The sequence below is a fragment of the Pelodiscus sinensis genome, chromosome 25 (genome assembly GCF_052426305.1).
Source record: "Pelodiscus sinensis isolate ZL-2025 chromosome 25, ASM5242630v1, whole genome shotgun sequence".
Lineage (NCBI taxonomy): Eukaryota > Metazoa > Chordata > Testudines > Trionychidae > Pelodiscus > Pelodiscus sinensis.
The window spans coordinates 15,865,209-15,882,859 of record NC_143076.1 but is presented as its reverse complement, the minus strand read 5'-3'; the positions used below and the strand labels follow the sequence as shown (position 1 = coordinate 15,882,859).

General features: G+C 63.1%; 1 protein-coding gene across 3 annotated transcripts in view; it reads right to left on the bottom strand.

Moving 5' to 3' along the window:
• Nucleotides 1–1,430: 1,430 nt before the first annotated feature.
• Nucleotides 1,431–17,651, bottom strand: part of ABCG4 (ATP binding cassette subfamily G member 4) — a 28,766-nt gene continuing 12,545 nt past the window's right edge. Inside the window, exons 6-16 of one of the 3 annotated variants that reach the window (XR_016347839.1) lie at nucleotides 16,556–16,701; nucleotides 15,857–15,980; nucleotides 15,349–15,463; nucleotides 14,477–14,616; nucleotides 13,897–13,995; nucleotides 12,932–13,100; nucleotides 12,210–12,310; nucleotides 11,725–11,883; nucleotides 11,248–11,366; nucleotides 7,956–10,629; nucleotides 1,431–1,800 (exon numbers count right to left, since the gene is read on the bottom strand). Coding sequence is in view for 1 of the 3 variants with exons in the window: in XM_075909757.2 (XP_075765872.1) it covers nucleotides 10,404–10,629; nucleotides 11,248–11,366; nucleotides 11,725–11,883; nucleotides 12,210–12,310; nucleotides 12,932–13,100; nucleotides 13,897–13,995; nucleotides 14,477–14,616; nucleotides 15,349–15,463; nucleotides 15,857–15,980; nucleotides 16,556–16,701 (1,398 nt within the window). In the remaining 2 variants the exon portion in view is untranslated. Of the gene's footprint in view, nucleotides 10,630–11,247; nucleotides 11,367–11,724; nucleotides 11,884–12,209; nucleotides 12,311–12,931; nucleotides 13,101–13,896; nucleotides 13,996–14,476; nucleotides 14,617–15,348; nucleotides 15,464–15,856; nucleotides 15,981–16,555; nucleotides 16,702–17,651 lie in introns of all 3 variants that reach the window. The other 2 variants (XR_016347840.1, XM_075909757.2) reach the window with 2 other exon arrangements.

Genomic DNA, 17,651 nt, shown 5'->3' with positions numbered 1-17,651 from the left:
CAAAACCCGATACAGGTTCAACCTCTCTAGACTGGCACCCTCGGGACCTGACTGGCGCTGAACCAGAGAATTTGCTGGACGCGAGAGGTCAGTGTTGTCGAGCAGCATGACCCACACTGCCACTGCGCACTGGGCTCGGAGAAGACATTTCGGGGACATTCGAGCTAAATAGCACAGAACACTCAACCAGGACGGTTTATGGGACCGCAAGAAACTTGGCCACCCCCATGCTAAGTGGACATCCGAGTAACTAACATCATGCTGGAGCATGGATGTTGCCGGACCAGACTGTGCCGGACTGGAGAGGTTCCACCTGTAGCAGGGATGTTGCAAGGTGCCTGATCCCAGCCGTGGTTCCACTCTTGCAGCCGCATGGAGCAGCTCGCAGCAGGGAGAGAAGCGGGTGGGGTGGAGTCATTCTCCGCTTCCTCCCTGAGGAGCCCAGCTGCCTTTTGAGGTTTGGCAGCCAGGAACCCACCCATCTGTGTCTAAGGGACGACTCACCCTGGGAGGTGACTCAGGGCCTTTCTGGCTTTTCCTGCCCGCCCAGGCGCTGAGCGAGAAGAGTATCGACGCAACAGCTGTCCCGGCCGGGGCCTCGGGCTTTGTACAGATGGTTAGTGGATGGAGGAAGCGCTCAGGTGCTCCAGTCCCGGCCTCACCCAGAAGGAAGTGGTCTAGGGAAAGGGGCAGGCATTCTGGCTAGAGGGGGAGGGCCCTGCTCTCCCAGGCCCAGGTGGAAGCATTGTGGGGACTGAGGCAGGAGCCTTGCCTGGGGGAGGGCTCAGACATGCCAGTCCCAGCGTCTCCCGGCAGGAGCCGTGCCGGCCCTCCGCCGAATGCACCCTCTTGTGAGTCCGAAATGACCGACGCTGGCAATGCACAATCAGGAGACCCAGCGCTGGTCAGGGTGGGAAGGAGCTTCCTGCCCTGGGACATGCCTGTGGGAATCTTCCTCTTCACAGGGAAGACAAAGCTGGGTCAATTAACAGCATCTGTCCTGGACTCCCCAGAGCAAGGCCAAGGCCAAGGCTACCCCCCTCCCCCTCAGTGCATTCAGGGTTTCTCTGCCATCGACCACATTCCTGGGTAGGCGCAGTGCCAAGGTGGAACCCACACATGCTCCACCCCAAACATTCGCCACCCTACTCACACGCTTCCCACACACAGGCCTGCACCCAACCCTCAGCGCTCTGCACCCAAAGAAACACATTCCACATTGGCACCCACACCCCCTTACCCCTCCACCGTACACCCAATACACACGAACTCACAACGGCACTCCCCCCCCACACACCCCCTCATCATCCAAAACCATGTGCCCACACCCATCCCACAAACACACCTTCCCAGAGCAGCATGTACCCACTGCCTCGACCCCCTATTCACACACATGCCCCCCCCCCGAGACGGAAAGACACTTCGATGTGTACAGTATAAATATAGGTTTTATTAAGGGTGTGAAATCCGAGTACAGCTGGCATCTCATGGAACACTGACAAACTGCAGAACATCTCCCCGTGTGCTGACTCCGGCAACCCTGCGAATCTGGACGGCGGCTGAGATTAAAGTGCCAAAGTCTCTGCAGAGACAGTCATGCGGTCAGGAACAACAGCAAGACTACACCTGCAGGGGCGTGTGTGCATACAGCAGGATCCTCCTCTTGACCCTCCTGGGGAAAGACACAGGCCAGCTTCCCGCTGGGAGAGCAGCTGCCCTTTCGCCGCTTGTCTGGAAAAGATTCGCAGAGGGCTGGGCTTGGAGAAGCAACAGGGAGGTCGTGTGAATCCATTTAGCCACCTCCAGGGAAGAGAGAGACGGCAGAATGTATCATCAGTGCTGGCAGACACATCCCACACCTGACACCTGTCACACACGATGCCATTTCAACAACTCGCGGTGCCTTTTATCCAGGGCTTGAAATGCATTGGTCTGAGGACAACGTCGCAATCAAGCAGGCCCGCCTCTTACAAGCAGGCGGCCCGTGGCTGACTGGATCGGCTGTACCGCTCTATGCTACACACGTACACACACGCACACTCCCGAGACGAACCCAGCTCTATCTACAGACATGGAGAACACTTGAAAAGAGACTGACGGACGCCAGCCACGTCGAGGTGTCAGCGGGAGAGGCGGAACAGTCGAGACAGCTCCGTGAGTGGCCTGGTGGCTGGATGGCGTAACCGTCGGCCCCGCGGAACGAAACACAACACGTTTATTGCCCAATGCGCGGGGAGGGCGGAACCCTGGGAACGCCCCTCCCCCCTCGAGGCCCCGCCTCCTCCCGTTGCAAGCCTTAGCACCAGTGGTTTGATTGTGAATCTGCTTCGCGTCGGAGGGGGAAGAAGAGTATCGGGGCACGCGAGAGGGGCCAGGTGATACCCGAGGGAGAGTGTAAACGTGCGTCTGCTCACACGAGGGCAGAGAGAGAGAAGCCGCCCCTGTTACATTCCTGCCTTTGGAGGAGCAGTTTGAAAGAGGCGAGACACGGACTATCACCCAGGTTATGTTGCAAGTGACACAAATCCTAATTAGCAGCCTGAACAAGGACTTGCTGTCCATTCAAAGTGCATTACAGCAGTGGGCCCGAACTTTATATGGGGGTGGGCCACCGACGGCCACTGGTCTTTTTTTGGAGATGTAACTTTATATTTATGCCCCCTCTGTGCCAGCCTTGTGGGGTGAGCCCCCAGGGGAGGGGTTGGAGACAGCCTGCGCTCCACTCCCCCTCTGCCGGGGGGGCTCCAGTCCTGCAGAGCTGGATCCTGCTCCCCACTCCGTGTTGTGACCCTGTACACCAGGGTGCAGAGCCATTCGGATCCGAGGCCAGCTTGAGCGGCACCGCCTTTGAAGTGTGCAAACAGCCCCAGAGTTGTTGCTACACTTCAAAGGCGAAAGTGCTGCGGGGAGCACGGGGCCAGCGGGGGAGTGGAGGGCAGGTGGCATTTCAAAGCGGCAGCGCCACAGGGAACCCAGGGTCAGCGGGGGAGACCCCAGCTGATCCTGGGCTCCACGCAGGGCTGCCGCTTTGAAACGCCACATGCAGCCTGGGGACTCCCCAGCTGGCCGTGGGCTCCACGTGGCATTGCTGCTGTGAAGCACCCCTCCACTTCCCCCCCCCCTTGCTGCCTCTGACAGAGACAGCCAGGTGGGAAGCGACTAGTCGACTAGCGTGTTGACTGTTGGATTAGCATTTGCTTATCGGATAGCTGACTAGTCATTCACAGCCCCGGGGATATGAACAGATGGGCACCACCAGGATAAGCACAAACCTCACTGTGGGCTCTCTGCTAATCAGCTGGGTGGCACTGGAATCTCTCGAGCGGCCGCACAAGCGCCCGGCTTAGAGGACACGCTGGCCGTGACCCATTGGTGGATTAGGACCCACCGGTGGGAACGTTCAAGAAAGGACAGGACTGGAAAATGGAGCGGGAGGGGGCAGGGACCCCGTCCTCGTCCGTAACACTCGCCTCCTGACGATCTAAACTCAACGCACGGCCCTTCCCTCCCTAGAGAGGGGGCACCAAGCCCCAGAGCCACACAAACTGGCATCCAGAGGCAACCTGGTGTCCCCCCAAGGCGATGGCGAAGCGCGGTCCAGGAGCACGCGCTATTAAAGTGCATCACGGTCGCGTGTTACAGGGGCAGCGGGAAAGAACGCGGTGCCCACGGGCAACGCCACGACGGACCCAGCCGCCCTCTTTGGAGCGGGCCCTGCCACCGCCACGCACGCGGAGGAGTTTCACCTCAAGCTCCCTGGCGTGAGGGGAGGCCCTTTGGTTGCTTTTCCCGAACCCGTTTAAGGAAGGAGACAGAAGAGACAGGATTGCACCAACCCGCCAGGCCCCGTATCGTGGAGCAGCCGGCACGGTTATGGTGAGGGGCGGGTCACAACCTCTCCCCTCCCGCACCGAGAGGAAGACAAGTCACAGCTGGGATGGTAGGGGACACCCGAGGGGAGGTCCCCAGGAGAGGCAGGGGACGGGGAGGTAAGCAGAGAAGCAAGGGAAGATCAGCAAAGTGGCATTCTCTGGGTGACACGGCTGTCCCTGACCTGACACAGCAGCCGGGCAGGAATTTACAGCTGCCTCCCGCCTGGCAAGCAGCGAGTCGTGGAAAGGGCTCCGCGTCTGAGCAGGCTGCAGCAAAGTGTGTTTCCTCCAGCCGCGTGGCCCCAATGGCTGGCTGGCTACAGTTGGAGCAGGACTGGCAGCTCCCTGGGGGACCCCCCAGGAACACCGGGAGGAGGTGGCAATTCCGCTCAGCCAGGCAGAGCATTGAATGTGAATAATCGGCCCTGGAGTCGCTGAGGGTCCTGATCGGGCCGGGGATGGACGGCCCCATTAGGGGAGCTGGGGGCTTGGCCTCCGACCACGCTGGCCTCAGGTGACACAGTAGAAAACCTCCCCTCCCTCTGTCCCCATGGCAACAGAGCGCAAAGTGCGCTGGCTGCATGCAGGCAGCCGGGTACCAGGAGGGGCCTTGTGACCTGCCTTGGTGCAGACCAGATGACAACCCGCATGCAGGCCAGGAGAACAGCCCAGCCGCTGGACCGAGGGGGCAACATTCCCCAGACAGAATCCATGGTGCCGCCTCTCCCCCTGCGCCTCCATTTCACTGGGCAGCATAGAGCCGGGGCTCGAGGGGCCGAAGCCAGGCCTAGCACCAGCTCGGAGGCTTTGCTGGGGCCCCGTTTCTATGCAACACAGCAAGCTGCATGGCCCATCCCTGCCCCGGTCCACGGGCCCCCCCTCACGCACTGGGGCACGTGGGCGAAGATGCGCAGTCACTAAAGCAGCCAGCTGAGAGGGGGATCACCCAGGCTCCTTGCAATACCAAAGCGGGTGGGGGCAGGGGGCCTCCTGGAGGCCAACTCTGCCTTGCATTGATGGGGCACAGAGAGGTTTGAAGTACCAGGGCCCCTTTCACAGTCCATACCACCAACAGCATTGTGCATGCAGTGCCCTGCAGGCCAGTCACCACCATGGGCATGGGAAAGGGTCTTCCCAACCACCCATCCTCCCCCCGCCGAAGCCAGGGGTCCACCCTGCACCCCGTCTGTAAGCCACGGATGGCAATTGATTGTCTGGAGAAAGAAGCCAGAAAGAGCAGGCCCCAAAGCCCTGTAAGGACCTCGAGAACCGGGCCAGCCTAGGCAGCACCTCCCCCCCAGCATGTCACCCCACGTCACCACCAAGGCCCTGAGCCTCAGCCCATGACTCTGCTACCCCAGCCCGGCCATGCCACTCTGACGGCCAATGCAGGGTCTCGGCAGGAGGGCTGCTTTGCTCCCCTTCCACGTGGTCCCTGGGCTCATGGATAGCAGAGTTACCATGGAACAGAGGCCTAGGACTCTTTGCCCAGCAGTCAGCCCTGACCTTGTGCCCTGAGTTCCAGAGTTCAGTAAGTGACGCTTGTCCCCACCCTGCAGGGCAGAGGCTGACGAGCCCCGGCAGGCACAACCCAAACGAGACGGAAGCCCAGGGGAACCCGGGTCCTGCATTGAGACTCCTCCCAACCCATCACTGACTTTCAGAACCCGCAGCCGCTCCCAGCTGGTCCCGTCACCGCGCTGCAGCCTGGCCCGGCCCCGCTCCCAGGCAAAACGCAGGAGGGACACAGGTGGGGAAGGAAGAGCCGTACCAGGTGGTGGAGCCGCATCTGGTTTTCTTTTGGGTTGATCTCGCTGCCCCAGCTCCGATCCAGTTCAGGGGATAAAGGGGGGGGGGGGAGAAGAGAGGCTCCAGCCTGGGAGAATTGACTCTTGGTGCAGAAACAAAACCCCCAGAGCCACAGTGAGCAGCAACTTATTCCTGCTTGGCCCCCGGTATCCGCAGCGCACCAGCTGCCCCCGCCAGAGGCAGCGCAGTGAGAAACTCGGGTCCAGTCCATCCAGCAAGAGAGACCCAATACACACCAAGCAAACGGCCTGGTTCTTCCAGGAGGGCAGCAGCTCGGGCCGCGATAGAGACGATGATGCTGAAGAAGGATGTAGAGCACTGGAAGTTGTTTGGGGAGTAGACGGCCCAGGTTCCATCTTTGGGCAGCGCGTTGCTTCCCCAGGCATTGGCGTGGCGGGGTTCCCCGCACCTCTGCCCCTCCAGCCTGGCTTCCAGCAGGGCTGAGCGGGAGGAGAAGCTAATGGAGAGCAGAGCAGGACCCTGCGCTGGGCTCAGACCCCGTCACAGGGGTCTCCCCACGCCGAGAGGGGGGGCAGATCCACCGGGTGGCTACGTTAGGAGAGCAGCATATGGGCATGGCTGGGCCACGCACATGCACTTAACCCGCGCAGCCCCCAGCGCGGATACCATCCCGCCGGAGAGCTGAGCTCCCGGCCCTAAGTGCGGAGGGAAGCGTCACACTTGCTGACCAGCGGCCGTGCCTCCCAGGCGGGGCCGTGGGGACCCACAGCCTCCCAGGGCGTGGTCAGTTTCTGCGTGCGGCTGTATGGGGGGGTTGCCAGCCACAAGTCGTGTGTCACTCGCAAGCCCACCTGTGAGGGACACAGAGAAGGGGGACGAGACCGAGAGAGGGGAAGGCGCGAAAGCGAGGAGGAACGAGGAGCGAGTGATGACGAGGGTCCTTGCTAGGCCCCAGGCTGCATGAATGGCATTGCACTGGCTCCCACGCTCCAGCACCCGGGTCCCTTGCCTTCTGCATCCTGCCCCTCGTGAGGGGGAGGACTCTAGGTAGGCCTCTGGCTGGCCCCCATACGCTGCACATTTACCTCAGCCGCACGGCATGAATGCCCCCTCATCTCCTCTCCGAACACTGAACTGACAGTGACAGTCACAGAGCAGATGTGGAGCTAGACTGAGCCCCTCCTTCCCTACAAACGCCCGAGTTCTACAAACTATACACATGCGGCCCTCTCTGGGGTGGAACACGGCAGCTGTTTGACAGAAGAACGGCCACACTGGGTCAGACCAAAGGTCCGTCTAGCCCGGTATCCTGTCTGCCGACAGTGGCCAATGCCCGGTGCCCCAGAGGGAGTGAACAGAATAGGAAATCATCAAGTGAACCCTCTCCCGTCACCATTCCTAGCCTCTGACAGAGGCCAGGGACACCATCCTGGCTAAGAGCCATTCATGGACCTAACCTCCATGAATTGATCTAGTACTTTCTTGAACCCTGTTAAAGTCTTGGTCTTCACCACATCCTCTGGCAAGGAGTTCCACAAGTTGACTGTGCGCTGGGGGAAGAAAAACTTTCTTTTTAAACCTGCTACCTATTCATTTCATTTGGCGACCCCTAGCTCTTATGTTACGGCGCGGCACAGCAACACAACAGCAACTCAGGGCAAGGGACAAAGGTGGATTCTGTGCAATTGTGATTGCTAAAGACTTGAGGGAGGGGGAACATAGCACCTGGAGCTGGAATTTGGTCAGGATGCCAAGGCCAATGCCCTGGCTGACAAACAAGCCCCAAGACTGCAGTTTGTAGGGGCTGGACTTTGAGGCGCGTCTGAAGGACACCTCTTAGACTACACCAGCTTCCTCTAGTAGCACCCTGGGGTGCAGGCCCAATGTGGCCTCAGGGGTGGGGAAACTTTTTTGGGTCAGGGCTGCTGATCCACAGAAAAAAAAATCAGTGGGGCAGCACAAAAGTGAGAAGCAAAAAGAAAAAAAAAATCACAGTCACCTCACACACCAGACTAGGAGGCCTGGGCTAGTAGATTTTGTACCCTCCTCCCCACACTCTGGGATAGGGCCAATGAGGAGTTCAGTGTGTGGGAGGGGGCTGCTGGGAAGCAGGCTTGGGGTGCGGAGTCTGGGCAGGAGGGAGGATGCAGGAGTGGGCTGCAGGTGCAAGGGCTGGGTGGGAGGTAACATGCAGGAGCAGAGTGGGGGTGCAGGGTCTGGGTGGAATGCTGGGGGGGGGGGGGCAGAGTGAAGAGCCCAGAGCCTCAAGCGCCAGATCCAGGCAACCCACATCGGGATCCGGCGGTTCCCCACCTCTGCACTAAAGCGAAGAACAACTCCTACTGACTCTCCAACATCCCGGCCACAGGAGGCTCTCCTCTCCGAACACTGACCAGGCCCGACTCGGATTAGCATGCAAGACCCAGCCAGCTGCCAGCAGAGCAAGATGCTTTGATTGTAGCCGCATTGAAAAGGCTTTGAGCAGCCTGGGAAATGCTTGTCAGCTACTGCCGGGGAAACATGGATTAGTGAGCTCATGCCTTGGCACGCCCGTGATGGGAGGAGGAATCGCTCAGCTCTGAGCCTCCCAGCTCTTCCCAAATTCCAGCTAAAATCACCTTCTCTCTCCCCTCCCTTGGAAATTCCCGTGGCTACCCGTCATTTCCCAGGGCGCTCTCCAGATCACGTCTGAAACACCGACTGCTCGAGGCGTCCCCTGAAATGCAGCCGCTCCGACGGGGCAGATCCTTAGCTGACGTGACTCAGCCCAGGCACACTGGTCAGTAATGCTCAGCCGACGGACGCCAGCTAAAGGTCTCCCTGCAAAACGCTCTATTGGCAGCATGCGCCACCAGGCAAGCCCTGTTTGCGGCGGACTGCAAACGCACTGGGGAATTTTAAAGCCGGTGTTTGGAGGCGGACTAGGGAGAGCAGGGAGGTTTGACATTTGTCTAAAGCAGCGGTGGGTAGCGCGTGGCCCATGGGCTGCACGTGGCCCATTGGGTGAACGAGACATTTTGGTCACCGTTGCCCACGCGCAGGGCTGCCACAATCTGCTGGGTTCCATCCATGTTTTTTCCTACGCACACACGTGAAGCAAGGGCACGTGACGTGAGGTGCGCGCTGATCGCACACGACACTGGCGGCGAGAGCCGGGCGCTCCCCCTGCGTCCGATCCAAGCGCTGCTACGGTGCCGTCAGCTCCCCCTGCTTTCTAGGCAGGCAAACGCAGTTTGTAAAACTACGCGATCCCGGGAGACCCGTGTGGTTATGACGACCTTGCAGCCCACTGAGAGGAAGGAAGGCCCAGGAGTCACCACAACAAGAGCACCCTCTGATCGGTGAGTTCCCCCACCCCATAGCACAGCACGGCTGTAATCGAGCGGCAAGGCCAAGCCGTGACAGCAGCATTTGGCCTGTGACCGGCCACCAATGAAAAACGTCCTTTCCTGCTTTGGAACAGCACCGGGAACCAATCAGAGCTCCTTTACGCGTCACCCTTCCACTGCCCGGGGCCACATCCTGCTCATCTCAATGGGGCTGGGTCAGCAATGCCCTTCACCGTGTCATTTTACACGTGTGCAAAGCACTCGGACCAGTCCTGCTCGGAGCAGGGGGTCGGACTAGATCGCCTCCCCAAGGGCTCTTGGAACTCTCATGTCCTAGGATCTGGCTGGATTTTTGCACAGGTGTAAGTGACGATGCAAAAGGCCAGCAAATTGAGCACCTGGGGCCCACAGGGACTGGCAGTGGAGCTGCTGCTCTAGGGGGATGTTACGGGGTCAGATCTTCCTCTCAACCCACCTGCTCCCCACTCACACCAGCCTCAGAGAACGAAGAAACTGCTCTTGAACTTTCCACCATTTCTGCAGCTCCCAAGGAAGCGGAGCGGTTTTAACTCCCCGCATGCCAGGTTTTCTCCCTCGCTCCCCGGTGCTCGTACAGTCCAACGTGGCAGGGCCATGGGTGGCAAACCCTCCTCTCTCCCACCGTTCAAAACACGATTTACAAACCTGGGGTTGAAATATTTCTACCACTATTACATCCTGCCAAGCCCTAAAAGCAGAGGCCTGATCTACCTGCATCCCTCTGGAGCTGCAGCACCTGTTCCTGTATTCCGTGCCGCTGGGTCGTCATTTGGTTTTGGTTTTTTCCTTAAGAAAAAGGGATTTTTTTTTAAAGACAGGGTGATGGTGTTGGATGCAGCTATGGTTAAGGTATGTGAAAGCCTCCTGCCACTTAAGATTTCTTCTTAGTATGGATTTGCATGCTGCTGGATATGGACTAGCAGGCACATTAAAAAACTGCACTGCACATTGCGCTGCAAAACTGTGCTTTGCGGGAGGTCAGTGGGGTTCAGACAGATGCAATCCTCTCCCCCAAATGGCAAAGCCTTGGTGGACGGCTCTCTCCTTGTCTGGCTTGGAAGACAGCTGCCTTGCAGGACAGCGGGTGTGTCCTGAGGTGGGGGGGTGGGACAGAGGGCGGAAGAAGGAATCCAAGATCCGTAGGACATTGCAGCTCCAGGAGAGAGGAGGAGGCATTCCGGGACGGTACAAAACATTTGCGATGAAGAGTGTGGAAAGGTTAAAACAGTTCCGAGATGTCCCAAAAAACCCTTCTCGACTGAGCCAGGACTGAGCGCCACCTACCCAATGCCTCCCCTTTGGTCTCACCTCCACAGAGACGGAGAGCCCCTTTGGGAATGTCCATGCCATGGCAGATCAGGTCTGGGAAAGGCATCGGGCCCCGACGGCCCCCTTATCTCTCAGACTTCACCTTGTACCGGAGGACCAGGTAGGCCAGGAGCCGCAGAACGAGGAAGAAGATGCCCAGGATGATGAAGTCCAGGTATAGTTTAGCCTCTTCCACGTCCAACTCCTGGAGGATCCTGATGGGATTCTGGAAGGGGCAGGGAGACTCCCGGCACTCCAGGTCCTCACGCTCCATGGCGTAGATGGTGAGGATGACACCCTCGAAGCCGTACCTGCACCAGACAAGCCACATGAGTGCCAGCCACACCCCTGGTTTGCACACGCACTGGGTGGCTGTTGCTCAGCGCCCATGGCCCTGGCTCAGCCTCTGGAATACTCTGCAGCAGGGAGCCAACCATGGGTGACCCCAATTCTGCTGCACCAGCCAAGTGTGGCACCAGCCTCATGGCACGCTAGGGAGCTGGCAGGGAGTGAACTGGGCACCAAGGAGCCAGACTGCAGGGGTGCTGGTCAGCCTGGCTTCCTGCAGCACTGGCACTGTTGCGTGGCCAGCAGCCAGACGGATCCTCCTAAAAACATCTCCCCTAAGAGGACCGTCTCCATCCTGAGACAGGTCCCCGCAACTCCTCTGCAGCCACAAGGGGGCGCCATCCTTCCAGACTCCTTACCTGTCTTGCAGCCAGAGCATCCCTGGAGCAGGGTGTCATGGTCTAGTGGAGGGAGGGGGGGTTCCTTGGAAGGCAGGGGAAAGCGAGGGGAGGGAGCTAAATGTCCCCTCAAGCCCCAAGGCCAGGTCTGAACCCGGCTAAGCCTGCTCAGAGGGACGTCTCAGGGCGCATTCGCGGGGTCCAGGATGGGGGCAATCACCCATCACTGCTGCGAACCCGTACCTGACATAGGAGACATACGACGTCCACTGCAGGTATGTGGGGATGGTCTTGAAGCTGACGAAGAAGCCTGAGAAGAGCAGGACCGGGATAGCAGTGACTGGCCCCACGAACGTGGCCACCTGCAAGGCAAAGGCAGGTCGGAGTCAGGCCCGGCGGTGGGGGGGGGGGCGCAGCACGTGGCCGGTGCCATGCGAACCCGCTCCCACACGCGTGCCCTGGTGGGTACACGCATGGCCATGTAACATGCGCACACACATGTCCGTGGTACACTCCTGTAGGCATACACGCAGGCTCGCATGCCAGTAATGTGCACACCTGCGTGTAGTGCCACGCCCTTGCACAACTGACATCCCTCGCACGCCCACAGCCCACACGCGCTGGCACGCTGCTCGCTCAGTCATGGACCCTGACCAAGCAGACTGGCACACACTCTGCCAGAGGCTGCTCTGGAGTACCCACGACCTGCCCCCCCCTCACCTGCAAGGAGGTGGAAGCTGCTCCGATCAGAAGCCCCAGGGACTGCGCCACCAGGGCGGTGGAGGTGGCGAGGGCAGAGAAGAGGAGGAAGCGGGTGGCCTCCGGGGGCTGGCCTGTCATCCAGTACACGATGCTGCAGTAGGCGATGGGGCAGATCACCTGCGGCGGGGGGGAGGAGGCGGTTCAGCGGGACCCATTTCCACTACGTCTGAGCCTGTGTGAACGGGGTCTCTGCCCCCCTGCAGCACTGCTCTGTGGCCCCAAGAGCCCCAATGGGCCGCATTATGCCTCTCGCTCCACAGGGCAGGGACCCCCCGAGCTCTGCGAACCCCCATCTCTGCCCCTCTCCACAGGGGTCCGACGTGCAAGGAGCGGCAGGCACCTAGAAGCCAGCTCTGGATCTCCCTGTAGGCAGGGCCGCCTGGAGCGTAACCTAGGAGAGCCTATTTCGCAGCCCTTCCCCCGCCGCCGTGCTGAGTCCTCACCTGGAAGGGGGCGTCTGCCATGGTCTTGGCCAGGTAATAGGCCTTCAGGCTATACCAGTAGTTCAGGTGCTCTCTCAGGAACACCGACATCTCCAGAGGGACTGCAGGGACAGAGGGGTGCAGCCGATGAGCAGCAAGTGGGGCCCGGCGCCGGCCCCATTCTAGCGCCCGCAGCTCCACCCCCACCCCCCGGCTCCTCACCCACAGCTGAGCCCGCCTGGAGCCACGTGGCTGCGGCTGGTTCTGATCCACGATGCACCTGCTCCCTCGGGCGCCTGGCCAAGGACCGAACGGGGCCCGGAACGACCTACGCTCCACCCCCTGCCCGTCGCTCCCAGCCTCAGCCTCTCCCGGGCCTGGCTGGAGTCTGCAGCCACAGCTAGGGGCTCCCCACTCGTGGAATCCAACCTGAGCCCACCAGTGGGGCAGGGCCCTGGTGCCCCCTATCTGCACAGGGCACCGAGCTGACCCCTTACCAGCCGGGGCTCCTCCACGGACACCCCAGGGGCGCCCCTGGGCCGCCTCAGCTCCTCCTGCCCCTAGTGCCAGTTCCGAGTGTAGCCCCAGCTCACCCTGCCCTGCTGGCTGGCCCCACCTGCCCCGCTGCCGCCACCCCAGCCCCAGCCCGCTGCGTCGCTGGCGTAGGTGTTTCAGCGCAGCACAGGAACCCCAGGGGCCCGCCGTGCCGTGCTGGGGTCCACGAGGACCGGGGAGCGCCTTACACGTGAGCACCGTGGGCATGAGGGCGGCGAACATGAGGAAGAGCATGGAGAAGAAGAGGAAGCCGGTGTTGTTGAAGACCTTGCCGGCATCGTTGCCAATGTGCAGGTAGAGCAGCCCGATGAGCACCCCGATGCAGATGTGGGACATGAAGCGCAGGTGGGTGAGGACCTGCCGGGGCGAGAGGGGGCTCGGCACTCAGGGAGGGGCAGGGCCACGGTGCGCCAGGCTGCTGGCCGAGCAAGCGCCCCTCGTGGCCACCTCCCCGGGCACAGACCCGAAGGCTCCGGCTGCGAGGGAGTTCCCTTGCTGCAGCCCCTCCTCCCCTCTCCAGCCACCAGGCCCTGGTCCCTGGCCCCTCCTCCCATCCCCCCCTCCCCGGCTCCCTCCTCCTCCCAACCCTGGTCCCTGCTCCCTCCTCCCCATCTCCCATCCCCTCCCCCCGCCTCCCTCCTCCTCCTCCCCCCAACCCTGGTCCCTGCTCCCTCCTCCCCATCCCCCCCCTCCCCCCGCCTCCCCCTCCTCCTCCCAACCCTGGTCCCTGCTCCCTCCTCCCCATCCCCCCCTCCCCGGCTCCCTCCTCCTCCCAACCCTGGTCCCTGGCCCCTCCTCCCCATCCCCCCCTCCCCGGCTCCCTCCTCCTCCCAACCCTGGTCCCTGGCCCCTCCTCCCCATCCCCCCCTCCCCCTCCCCTCCTCCCAGCTCCCTCCTCCTCCCAACCCTGGTCCTTGCTCCCTCCTCCCCATTCCCCCCCCCCCCGGCTCCCTCCTCCTCCCAACCCTGGTCCCTGGCCCCTCCTCCCCATCTTCCACCCCCTCCCCCCGCCTCCCTCCTCCTCCTTCCCCCAACCCTGGTCCCTGCTCCCTCCTCCCCATCTCCCCCCCCTGCTCCCCAGAGCACTAGTCCCCTCTGCCCCAGCCTTGGTCTCTGCCCCTCCCCGGCCCTTCCCCCCACGCCCCTCCCTTACCGTGTCTCTCAGGATGGACAGGAAGGTTCTCTTGAAGAGGATGCAGAACTGGGTCATGGTGCTGGTGGCGAACGTGTGGCTCTCGATATGATCCACGTCCTGCGGGGGGGGGGAACCACCGCGAAGAGACAGAGTCAGGCAGGCACCCTGAGGCTCCCTGCCCCGACACAGCAGAACCCGCCCCTTGGGTATCGGCCGGGAGCGCCGGCACCTGCCCCATGACCTCCAGCAACTATGGGCCCAGGACTCAGCCACCACCCACCCCACCCAGCACCCTGCTGCCCACACCCCGGCGAGCGGCACTAGGGGGGCAGGACAGGCCGAGCCCAGTGCCTTGGGGTGTGGGGAGACCCCTGGAGAACAGGCTGCCGCCTCTGGGGGAGTTTGGCTCCATCAGTAGCCAGGTAACCCTGCGACAGGCAGCCTCCCCTCCAGAGACGGGCCCACGGACACAGCTCCCTCAGGGCGGGGGAACGAGGAGCTGGCCAGGGCCTGGGGCCGTGTGATGAGAGCAGGGACGTTACCCGGAGCTGCCCCGGGGCTGGCCTGCCCCCGCCCACCTCAGGGCTGCCCCACTGACCGTCACGCAGGGGGCCGGGCAGGAGGGGTCCGTCTTCTCCGGGCTGCTCTTCTTCTCGGCCATGGTGCACAGCCCGTTCTGGACGGCCCGGAACAGCAGCGGGTTGAGGTCTCCATACTCGCCCGAGGCCACTTCGATAACTGGGGGGACCCCAAAGAGCAGGCACTGAGATGCCCCTAGGGCCAAGCCACCCTCCCCTGCCATTCGCGGCAGTGACTGACCACCGGGGGGGCTGGGTAAGCCTGCCCCCTCTGCCCCGGCCCTGAGGGGCACGCTCCATCTAGGGCTGGGTGAGAATGGAGCTTATCGGCTCCCGGAAATGGAGCTGGGACGCATGACAGCGATGGGCAGGAAATGGCAGGAGACTCCAGGGGGCAGCCACCTCCCCGCAGCCAGGCTAAGGCTGGAGTTGCGGGGCAGACTCCAAGCCAGGTGGGGCGAGGGACACGTCTTTAGACATCCCTGCCCCAGACGCGGAGCAAGAGGAGGGAGACCTCGCGCCCACGTGCCCGGAGCCCCCCTGCACAGGGAACGGGCAGCGCCTTCCTCTCGCTGACCCCCCCAAAGGCTCTCAGAGCCCCGGCAATGTGCAGTCGCCCTGCCAGGGCCTAGACATGCAGCCACCTCTGGGGTGGAAGGCGGCAGCTGTCTAGCAGGAACACAGCTCGCGTGCTTAGGGCAGAAGCGACGACCTATCCCACATGCCCAGGGAGAGGCCGGAACCACATGCCAGGCCGAGCCCAGGAGCGCGGCGCGAACTTCTCCACACCCAGACCCCGGGACGCGCGCTGAATAACCCGCCCCCCTGCCCCCGGAGGCCCGTCCTGGCCCCGCTCGGCTGGCGCCGGGGGCTGGCGGGGCAGGGCACTTACTGAAGTCGGCCGGGTTGTGGTAGGTGGGGCAGTGCAGGCCCAGCCCTTTCAAGTAGGGGATGAGGTTAGTCACCACCCCTTTGAAGATGCACTGGCCCTGGCTCAGGATGTAGAGCTGAAAGAGAGAACAGAGCTGCCTGGGTCGGAAAGGGCAGCAAGTCTCCTCCTATACCCCAGTCCACGCCCCAGATGTCCTGCCGCCAGGGGCTGATGCCAGCCAGGGAGCGCTCTGCCCCACAGGGAAGGGGGAGCCAGCAGGGCAGGGGTGCCCACCCCCCGAGATGCTGCCCCAGCCTGTTGGGACTCTGCCCCACAAGTGGGGAAGTGGGTCCCGTTTTGTTTTGTTTGTTACACTGCCTGCTGCCCTAGCTCCTGCGGGTCCCTGCGTGGCCGAGCCCTTTGCCTGGCACGCGCCCCAGTCTCGGCGCTCGGGGGCAGCCAGACCCCTGGGCCCCCGGAGGTGGAGCTACGAGGAGCAGGCGCCGGGGCGGGCGGGGGACTCACCCACCTTGTCGAACATTTCGAAGAGCTTGGCGCTGGGCTGGTGGATGGTGCAGATAATGGTGCGGCCCCCCTGGGCCAGGGACCTCATCAGAGAGACCACTTGGAAGCAGGAGGCGCTGTCCAGGCCACTGGAGCCGAGGAAACGGGGGGAAGAGAGAGAGCAGGGGACAGGATGAATGCGGAGAGGAAGAGGAGGGGAGCCAGGAGCGGTGGGATGGGAATGGGGGGGGAGAAAGACCATCCCAGACACAGCGACACCTTGGGCACCCCGAGGAGAGCTCTGACTCTGCGCTGCTGGCAGGAGTTACCGGCCAGGGGCTCCCCACTCCCCCACCTTGGCCACACAGCGTCCCTCACAGCTCCCTCCCGCCCCCGCTGGTGTGGGAACAGCCCCCCCCAGGTTTCCCCTCTGCAGTGGTGCAGTGAGAACTTCCCCTCACAGCGCCATCCCCCTCCCCCAGCTCCCCGTCCTGCTCAATCCATGTTCGCCCCTGGCTGTGACATGCCCCCGCCCCAAAGTCTGGGCGGCAGCCGAGACGAGACCCCGCGGCTCACGCCTGGCTCCCCCGAGCTGGCCCATGGGGCCGCGGAGTCCCACGCCGGCCTGGCGGGTGGAGGAGGGAGGCGGCCCTCAGAAGGGAGCAGGCAGCCGGGGCCGCGAGGAGGGACGGGCAGGCTCAGGCCGGGGACGCCCCGCGCTCACCTGGTCGGCTCGTCGAAGAACATGACCGGGGGGTTGTTGACCAGCTCCAGGGCGATGGCGAGGCGCTTGCGCTGCCCCCCGGACAGCGACATGGTGCGGGTGTAGGAGCACTCCAGCAGCCCCAGCGCCGTCAGGATCTCGTGCACCTGGCCCAGCGTAGGGCAGAGAGTCACTCCCGGTGCCAGCCTCCCCGCCCCTCCTCGGGCACCTCGCCCCGCCACAGCCCCACCTGAGGCATATGAGGCCCCTGCCGCGCCCGGCGCGTGTCCCCACCCGCCCCTGCCATGCCCAGCTCGTGTCCCCACCCACCCCTGCCACACCCGGCCCATATCCCCACCCGCCCCTGCCATGCCCAGCTCATGTCCCCACCCACCCCTGCCGCACCCGGCCCATATCCCCACCCGCCCCTGCCACACCCGGCCCGTGTCCCCACCTCCCGCTGCGCCCGGCCCGTGTCCCCACCCGCCCCTGCCATGCCCAGCTCGTGTCCCCACCCGCCCCTGCCACACCCGGCGTGTGTCCCCACCTGCCCCTGCCATGCCCAGCTCGTGTCCCCACCCGCCCCTGCCACACCCGGCGCGTGTCCCCACCCGCCCCTGCCATGCCCAGCCCGTGTCCCCACCTCCCGCCGCACCCGGCCCATATCCCCACCCGCCCCTGCCGCACCCGGCCCATATCCCCACCCGCCCCTGCCGCACCCGGCCCGTGTCCCCACCCGCCCCTGCCGCACCCGGCCCATATCCCCACCCGCCCCTGCCATACCCGGCCCGTGTCCCCACCTCCCGCTGCGCCCGGCCCGTGTCCCCACCCGCCCCTGCCACACCTGGCCCGTGTCCCCACCCGCCCCTGCCATGCCCAGCTCGTGTCCCCACCTCCCGCCGCACCCGGCCCGTATCCCCACCCGCCCCTGCCATGCCCAGCCCGTGTCCCCGCCTGCCCCTGCGCCCGCCACTCCCGGCCTGTGTCCCCACCTCCCCTGCCCACGCCGTCCCCAGCTCCACCATCCCCAGCCCGCCTCAGGTCCCACATCAGTGCTGGTGAACGGAGCCATTAAAGAGGCGGAAGCGACGGAGGCCCTAGGAGCAGAGAGACTGGA